The sequence below is a fragment of the Poecilia latipinna genome, unplaced genomic scaffold (genome assembly GCF_001443285.1).
Source record: "Poecilia latipinna isolate Pla-1442-1.1 unplaced genomic scaffold, P_latipinna-1.0 Scaffold2340, whole genome shotgun sequence".
NCBI classification, from domain to species: domain Eukaryota; kingdom Metazoa; phylum Chordata; class Actinopteri; order Cyprinodontiformes; family Poeciliidae; genus Poecilia; species Poecilia latipinna.
Window position 1 is genome coordinate 26,096 of NW_015114956.1, and position 8,276 is coordinate 34,371.

The 8,276-nt window shown below is 51.6% G+C and overlaps 2 protein-coding genes across 3 annotated transcripts in view; both read right to left on the reverse strand.

The window, feature by feature from the left end:
- ppp2r5d (protein phosphatase 2, regulatory subunit B', delta) overlaps window positions 1-2,583 on the reverse strand; it is a 9,221-nt gene extending 6,638 nt beyond the window's left edge. The window contains exons 1-6 of the mRNA XM_015018907.1: window positions 2,426-2,583; window positions 1,146-1,220; window positions 903-1,080; window positions 629-828; window positions 309-419; window positions 2-235 (exon numbers count right to left, since the gene is read on the reverse strand). Coding sequence (XP_014874393.1) covers window positions 2-235; window positions 309-419; window positions 629-828; window positions 903-1,080; window positions 1,146-1,220; window positions 2,426-2,452 — 825 coding nt within the window. The 5' untranslated portion in view covers window positions 2,453-2,583. The remainder of the gene's footprint in view (window position 1; window positions 236-308; window positions 420-628; window positions 829-902; window positions 1,081-1,145; window positions 1,221-2,425) is intronic.
- A 700-nt stretch (window positions 2,584-3,283) lies between these two features.
- Window positions 3,284-8,276, reverse strand: part of znf318 (zinc finger protein 318) — a 23,750-nt gene continuing 18,757 nt past the window's right edge. For both annotated transcript variants that reach the window (XM_015018915.1, XM_015018914.1), the window contains 4 exons: window positions 7,548-7,727; window positions 7,380-7,473; window positions 6,920-7,038; window positions 3,284-6,353 (listed from right to left, as the gene is read on the reverse strand). In XM_015018915.1, the coding sequence (XP_014874401.1) occupies window positions 3,615-6,353; window positions 6,920-7,038; window positions 7,380-7,473; window positions 7,548-7,727 (3,132 nt within the window). In that variant the 3' untranslated portion in view covers window positions 3,284-3,614. The remainder of the gene's footprint in view (window positions 6,354-6,919; window positions 7,039-7,379; window positions 7,474-7,547; window positions 7,728-8,276) is intronic.

Genomic DNA, 8,276 nt, shown 5'->3' on the forward strand with positions numbered 1-8,276 from the left:
ACCAGGAGCCCCACCAGGAGCCCCACCTGGAGCCCCACCTGGAGCCCCACCAGGAGCCCCACCAGGAGCCCCACCTGGAGCCCCACCAGGAGCCCCACCAGGAGCCCCACCTGGAGCCCCACCTGGCCAGGTGATGTCTTACCGACAGAACGAACTTCTGGTCGATGTACTTCTTGGCGACGTTGGGCTGGAAGTCCGGAGACTCCAGGAAGCGAAGGAAGAACTCGTACACCAGCTGTGGATTCACAGGTTGGGTCAGTTCTGGTTCTGGTTCTGCTCACCTGGACCTCCAGGAGTTGGAGTCGTACCTGCAGGTGAGGCCAGGCCGCCTCTAGCGTCGGCTCGTCTTCCTCCGGGTCGAACTCAGCGCCAGTCGGGTTGGAGGATGGAGGAAGAGTCCGGAACACATTTATGGAAAACTGCAGGACACAAACAGCCGTTACCATAGTGACGGTTCTGGTAGCTACATGTGCCTAGCTTGGAGTAAACGAGGAAACGCCAGACGTCCCAGGGCAAGTGAACATAGCACAATGAGGGAACCTTTGGTGCTGAGCTCCAGGCGGCGCCGAGGGGGCGGAGCTTCCTACAGACACGCCCATATGTTCACCTGGATACACCTGGGACTCACCATGACGACGGCCTCGGGGTAGATGCTCTCGGTCACCACCTCGCTGTTGTGCGTGATGTACTCCACCATCTCGTTAAGCCCCGCCCTCTTGACCTCCTTGTACTTGAGGTCGCTGAGCGGGTCGCTGATGAAGTCGAACAGGACGCAGCACTGCCGCAGCTTCTGCACGAACAGATCCTCACGCTCCGGGGGCGGGGCATCTGGGGACAGGGACAGATTCGGATCTGAATGGGGTCGTGTTCTGGTGCGGTCCAGTCCAGTCCAGTCCGGTCACCTTTCAGGGCGGGCAGCTTCTGCAGCTCGCGGTTCTTGGTGAGGCTGAACCGGGTCGAGCTCTGGCGCCGCTCCTTCTTCAGCAGCGTCGGGCCGCCGGAGTATTTGATCTTGTTGAGCTGCGTTGGCGGCGGCGTGCTGCAGCTGGCGCGCTTGTTGCCGCTCTGCTGCTGCTGCACCTGAAACACATGGGCGGGTCAGAGGTTCTGGTTCCGGTCGGGCCGCGGCGGCCGGGGCGACCCACCTCCTCCGGGTTCTCCGGCCCGCCGTCCTTCACGCTGCTGCTGTTCTTGGAGGTTTTGGAAGATTTGCTGGATTCCTGAAAAACAACAAACCAGAACCAGAACCAGAACCATGGTGTTACTCTGTTAAACTGATCAGAACCAACGCTGGAACCGGGTCCGAGAAATCGGGCCCAAATGATGAAGAACATGGTTATAAATCGGATCACAACTTCCTGGGGAGAACTTTTCAGAATAAAGTGGAGGAAGTTCAGGGAGCAGAGTTCTGACCCGGTTCTGGATCAGAACCATCAGAACCTCATGGAGTAGGGATCACCTGCGGGTTCCTTTAGATCTGGACCAGAACCCGGTCATGTGCTGCAGCAGATCCATAGAGATCCAGTGACTTTCATCAGGTCCGGACCAGAAACCGAGCCAGAGAAATCAGCTGGTCCAAGAGGAGCCGATCAGAACCAGAACCCTGAGGTTCTCACTGATCGCACAGGAACCGGGTCCATCAGAACCGCTCTATACATGAGACCGGCTGATGGTTCTGGATCGCTGGTTCTGACCCAGTGATCCGGAACCGGACTGCGGGGAAGCGCAGCCTCGGAGTCGCTGGGATGAGTCACGCAGCCCGGGGACAGCCAGCAGCCGAGCCCCGGAGCTCCCAGGCGGATCAGAGAGCCAGCTACTCCCGGAGCTCCCGGCTCCCTCGCAGCCGGGACACACCCACCCGGTACCGGCGGGACTGAGCGGAAGCAGCTGGTCTCGGTTCTCTTGCTCCTCTGTGGACACCTTTAGCTCTCCTGAAGTTGGCCTGTGACCGATAGTAAGGACCGTTACATCTATGGAGTTATTAACCAGCTCAAACTGGTTAAACTGGTGCAGGTTACTGGTTTTATTTCAACAATGACTGTTAAATCAGGAGGTTCAGGGACTCTGTTCTCCTCTGATCAGAACCAATCAAACAAACACTTTCATTCTAAAATCAGACTCTAAAATTTAAAAGACTTTTCTGAAGATGAACTTAAAGCTTTTCCTCCATTAGCGCCTCCTGCTGGTGGCCCCAGGTGATTTCTATATTTATGAAAAAGATTCTTAAACCTTTAAGCAATCAGACTTTAACTCTACGGAATGACCCTTTACTGATGCTACCAATCACGAGCCGACTTCAGCGTTGTGTGATGCTAACGGGCCTTTTAGTCGTTTAGCTTCATCAAATCTGAACCCGCCTTCACCCCGCTGTCCCTCCACGCTCCACGGGTAAAGGCTCCACGCAACCTCCGTAGCCCACACTCACCTTCTCCTTCTTCGGCTTGTTCGGCATCTTGTCCGCGGCGCTGACTTCTCCCACGGAGCCTCTGCGATCCTCCTCCCCGGGACTCAAACGCTGTCACTCGGTCAGTCTACTCCGTGCGCCCGCTACCCCACACGGCCAATGCGATTGGCTGCCGGAGCCGCCGTCTGCCTAGCGACGCGTGCAGGGATTTTTCCTATTGGATAAACGTGAGTTTAACAGCGAGGGTGAGGCTGCAGGGAGGCGATGCGGGTCTGGAGTCTTCCCCAGCAACACAGAACCCCTCCAACCTGAGGAACCCGAACCGAACCACACACCAACCCTCCAACCTGAGGAAGGCGGGTTCCGAACCGAACAGAACCAGGAGAAGGTGGATGTTCTCCGCAGGGACCAGATGTTCTTACCTTCAGGTTCTGGTTCTGAACATTAAACTTTAATCCAAGGAGGTCAGAACATGGTTTGGTTGGTTCTGGAAAGTTATGCAGTCAAAACGGGAATAATCTGAGTTATTTAGCCTGTTATTCATGTCACCGTTTCAAACTAAATATTTAGATCTAAACTAACGCTTAGTTTTCTAATTACAAGAAACTAAGCGACAGAAAGATTAACCTTCATTTTTCTCTGACAGGCAAAAGTATGAAGGCTAAGATTTATTTTTTTCTTTGAGAATAAATTCATAATATTAGCAGAATAAAGGGGAAGCTTTATGAGAACCACGAAAAGTAAGAAATTAAAATGAGAAATGTTGAGCATGTTGTGAAGTTATAGTTTAGTAACAACTTCATCAGATCATCAGATAAGGGATGAAGCACCTAACCTCAGTCCGTCTTGCTTTAGAAACTTTCAAGCAACGCAAGAAGAGAAGGGTTCAGAACATTCTTTATTAAAACTGCTGAAAGAAACAAATATTACAGCGTCAGCACGATGGAGGAGAAACATCTGCAGGCAAGAACACGGGAGCCGCTGGTGTCTAGATCTAAAGAGGAACATGACTTTAAATCCAAACCACAGAAACCTGCAGAGACTTTAGGAAATCAAAACGTCTTATTGGTGGAAAACAAGGAGTCTGACGTAGAGCCGGGGCTTCTGGGAGGAGGTCAGATCTCCACGTCAGTCTGGTACTTTAACAGTCCAAGTTTCCTTAACTTGTCATGTCCTCCCGCCCTGTAAATACCTCTGGGACCCCGGCATCCTACTCAAAGTTAAAAGTGTAGTCAAAGTCCAGGGCGGTCATGTCTGAAGGGAGACCCAAGGTTTCCGTGGTGACATCCGTCCCTGGAGGATCCGTCTCTCTGTGCGAGGCGGCCTCCTGCTCCGGATCAGGCGACTCCAGACCTTTAGCTTCTGACGCCGTGAGGTCCTGGTTCCCTGCCCCTGGGTTCTGTTCGGGTTCTGGTTGACTCTGCTGCTGACGAGTCTGGTATCGGGTCTGGGAGCGGGTCTGACGAACCGGAGCAGCAGAAGGGGTCTTCTTCATTGCTGCTGCCTTACCTCTGGTTCTAGGACTTGGTTTGGGTTTAGGCTGTGGTTCTGGAGTTGTCTCTTGATGTGAATTAGCATCCTGGTCTATTTGGGGTTCAAACTGAGTTTCCGGCTGGAACAGTGGCTCAGCTGCTGGTTCCATCGAAATGGGCTTGGTCTGTGGGCAGATTTGAGATTTACGCCCAGGACTAGTGGGAGGACTTTGAGACAATCCTTCAGTAGGAGCTGATGGAGTCTGTTCTGAGTGAGGAGGTGGGTCAGATGGTTCAGGACCTGCAGCCTTATCTGTTGGAGCTGTGATGTCCTGAAGAGACCAAACGGAGGTAATTTGAATGTCACCATCAGCCTGGGTTTGTGGGCTTTGAAACCCGTTCTGTGGAGAAGTTGGTATTGTATTTGGAGGTTCAGTAGAGGTGGGCGACAGAGAATGGTGTTGGGGGGCCGTTTGAGGTTCATGTGACGGCTCCTTCTGATGATCCGGGGGTTGAGATTCAGGTTTTTGTTGGGTTTGTTGAGGTTGTGGTTGGGTGAGTTTTAGGGCTTTAGGCTCATTTTGGAGTTGTGGTTCAACCTGAGGTTGGGATTCAGGCATTTCCTGTGTTTGGGGTCTGGGTTCATCTGGGGGCTCTGATTGGTTGTGGGTCTGAGTTGGGAGTATGTTTGGTGTTTGGGTTTGATCTTGTGATTGGATCTGGGGTTCAGGTTTATTTTGGGGCTGATTCTTATTTTGGACTGGGGCTGAAGGAGAACCTTTACCAGCTCCAACGTCGGTTTCTGTTCTGGAGAAAGAGGAAGGGCCGGCTTGGCCGAGGCTGCTGTAGAAGATGTCAAATAAGGCCTGAGCCTTGGCTGCAGCCAGGTTGCCCTGGAGCTTCTCCGACTTCTGAGGCCCCGCTAGCATGCTCTTGAAAGGAGGTGGCTTGACGAACACGGTGCGAGTCTGCTCACTTTCCGGGACGCCAGGAGCCGCCACATCGGACACAATCTTTATCAATGCTGGTTGTGAAGGCGTAGCTTTGGATGGAGTGAGTGGAGCAGCGGGAGCTGGAGGAGTCGCAGCTTTAACCTCTGATGGAGCAGACCGAGTTTCTGAGGATGCTGTGTTTAACGGAGCAGGGGAAGTTGTTGAAGGACTACTCTGTCCTGTTGCAGGTTTTGACTGGACCGGAGCAGGTTTAGGGAACAGTGGCCCTTGCTTCATTTCAGGTTTTGACTCAGCTGAATCAGGTTTAGAGGTATTCTGACATGGTCCAGGTTTCAACATTGAAGGAGGGAGTTTAGGACCAAACTGCTCTGGTCTGGTCACCGTGGGTGCAGCAGACATTACCCCCAACGGTCCAGCAGAGCTTACTGGAGGCCCGGGTTTGTTGTTGAACATCTGTGGGTTTGGGGGCCTGAAAGGGGCCCTAGGAAAAGGCCCTGGTGGACCTCCATCGGTGCTTTGGGGTCTCATGTTCAGAAATGTGTTAAGGGATGCAGGTTTTCCTGCCAGGGAAGCTCTCCTCAGCGGAGCCACAGGAGCACGGAGGTTTGGCCGGATCTGTCCTCGACCAGACGTGTACCAAGGTGGAGATTTTAGCTCCTCACCGGCCAGCTTCTCAGCAATCTCTTTGGCAGCAGCCACTGACTTGGAGAAGGAGTCCTCTTCTTCCCCTGGCTTCTCCTTTGCAGCTGCTTCTTCGTCCTTGAGGAACTCTGCTGCAACTTTCTGGGCTTCCTTTGCCAGCTGGTTCTCTTTCTTCTTCCATGTGAACTTCCCAAACGAAGTGGCGGAGGCTGCAGAGGCCGGTGCTTTGCTGGCCTCCATCGCCTGCTTGCGGAGCTTCGCCCTCATGGCCGGACTCGGCCCACAGAAGATCTTGGGCAGCTCGTAGGGTTTTGGCGGAGGTTCAGACTTCCTGGCGTCTGGTTTCCCTCCTGGTTTCTCAGGCTCGGCTTTATGCTTCCCTTCATCTCGCTCTCGATCATGTTTAGATCTGGAATCTGAACATTTCTCCTCCTTGTATTTGTCCTCGGTGCATTTATTGCCGTACTTTGGATGACCATCGTCGTCCCTGCGATGGCGGTGCCGATACTCTTCGTCTCGACTGCTGCCTCTGTACCGGCTGTTCCTGTCTTCATTCTCTCTGCTGTTGTGTTTCTCCTCCTTTTTGCTCTGTTTGTACTTTTCATCTTCATCTTTCTTGCTATAAAACTTGTCTTCCTCCAGGCTCTTTCTGACTGCCTTCACTTTCTGCTCCTCTTCCTCTTTCTTTACTTTGATTTTTTCATCGCAGGTCTCGGCAGCCTCCTCTTCCTTCTTTTTGTCCTTTTTGTTTTTGTTCTTATCGTCTCTGTCTTTATCGTCGTCGTCATATTTGCGTTTCTTTCCGCCTGCCTCCAAACCCAGGCCCGCCTGCCGGTCCAGATTCCTCCTCTGCTCATACAGCGGATTCTCCACCATTTGTTTCTGGTGAAGGAAGCATGAAAAACAGAAATATGCATGAGTTTAGGTCCTGGGAACGTTTTTATTGCTGAGACGAGAGGTCTTCAACGTGGGGAGGTCCTGCAGGGATTTCTGATTATTTTTGAAATATTTCTTTAAATTCACAGCTATGTCTTTAGATACATACTAACATGAATCCAACATAATAAAATTATCTGTGATTACATTGTTTTGTTTTATTAATTTATCAGAATTAAAATGGGGTGAACTGGGATGTTGTACCGGGTTTCACCACAGGGTGGCGGTGCTTCCCCAGTCCGCTCAGACACTTGAAGAAGAGCAGACCAGTAAAGACTTTAGCTCCAAGTTGTGACCAGACGACGTTTTGAGAGTGAAAGAACTGTTCTGCTGCATTAGCACTTCAGCATTAGCATGCTAGTTGCCCTGCTAGCTTAGCAGCTAACTTTTGAGGAAGCAAAGTCAGAACCAGTGCAGCCGAGAACTGGGCCTGGGGTCCATGTCTGAAAGGATCCAGTTCTCTGCAGCAGCTGGAGGTGAAACTACACCAGCCGGCCTCCTTTAGCTCATACCTTGTATTTCTCATTGTGAGAGTGTGTGATGACGTGTTCCTCAGCACAGATGGCGTCTCCATAAAACTCCTTACACAGCAGGCAGAAGAACCCTCTGACAGGAACCAGGAACTCTGACCCTGCAGTCAAACACAAGCAGCACCGTTCAAACACCGGGCAGGAGACAAAACCAGCTTCCAATAGTGTTTACCTGGCGGACATCAGAACCTGTCAGGACCGAGAGATTCAGAGAAAATAGTTGCTGTTTCTATAGAGAATGGTGAGCAGTTATCTCAGAGCGCTAGCTGATGGAAAAACTAATGAAAAGACATCAGAAGGTGTAAATGTCTTCTTCTCTGACACAGAGGTCCAATCTGAGTTCCACCTGGAAGTAAAAGACAGCTAACAAAATTCAGTGGCTCAGAGACCACATCAGCAGCCGCAGCTTTAATTGGATCAAATCTCGACATGGTGCCAGTACCTTTGGCTGGTTTGGTCCGTTTGGCGTCTCCTGCGGTGGTCTTGGGGGTCTTGGTGGGACTGGAGGCCCAGGGCCGATCGTACGGATCCAAAGTCTGCGAGCAAAAACACCCACGGTGAAATTGATCAGAGGAGAAAAGTGAGACATCAAACCGTGTGAAGAACAAACCTTCCGGTGCGGTTTGCTGTGTAAGTGTGTGAAAAAGTCAAACATGGAACCAGAAGTGATGTTACAGTTTTTGCACCAGTGGTTCCCAGCGTCATAATACTCAAACGGGTCAGGGGGCGGAGCCTCAGCGGTGAAGAGCAGCCGTTCTGGCGAGGCCTTCGTCGAAGTCGCTGGGGTTGCCTAAAAAAATAAAGGAAAGCGGCGATTGAGTAGAGCAGGAGGAGACGGAGACGGTCAGGACAGAAACAACAAGCAGCTACGAAGTGAAAACGACTTACCTGGACAGAGTCCAGCACCGACGGCAAAGATGGACTCGACATTCGTCACGCAACCATCACGAAATAAGACGAAATCAATGAAAACAAAACAGGACAAAGTCGGCGCGCATCATACAACGTTCCTGCAGAAACTCCTGTCCGGTTTAACGCCACCGATGAGTAAAAACCGGGAAGCCACATTTACAGCTGGATCTTGGTGTTGCAGCGCCCCCTGCAGGAACCCTTTAGGTCAGGTTGTTCATCAGCAAGATAAAGATTCAGATGAGCTGGAAGCGATTACAAGTTGGTTTGGTAAACGGCAGAGAGGTCCAATCAGGTTCTGGTTCGCTCAGAGGGTCAGGCTGTATGAACCGGCTTCATATTCAGTCTTCATCTTTTATGTCCAGGTGACATTAAAGCTTGGTTGGCCTTGAACTTTTTAAATTTTAATGAAAACAAAGCAGAGGTGATG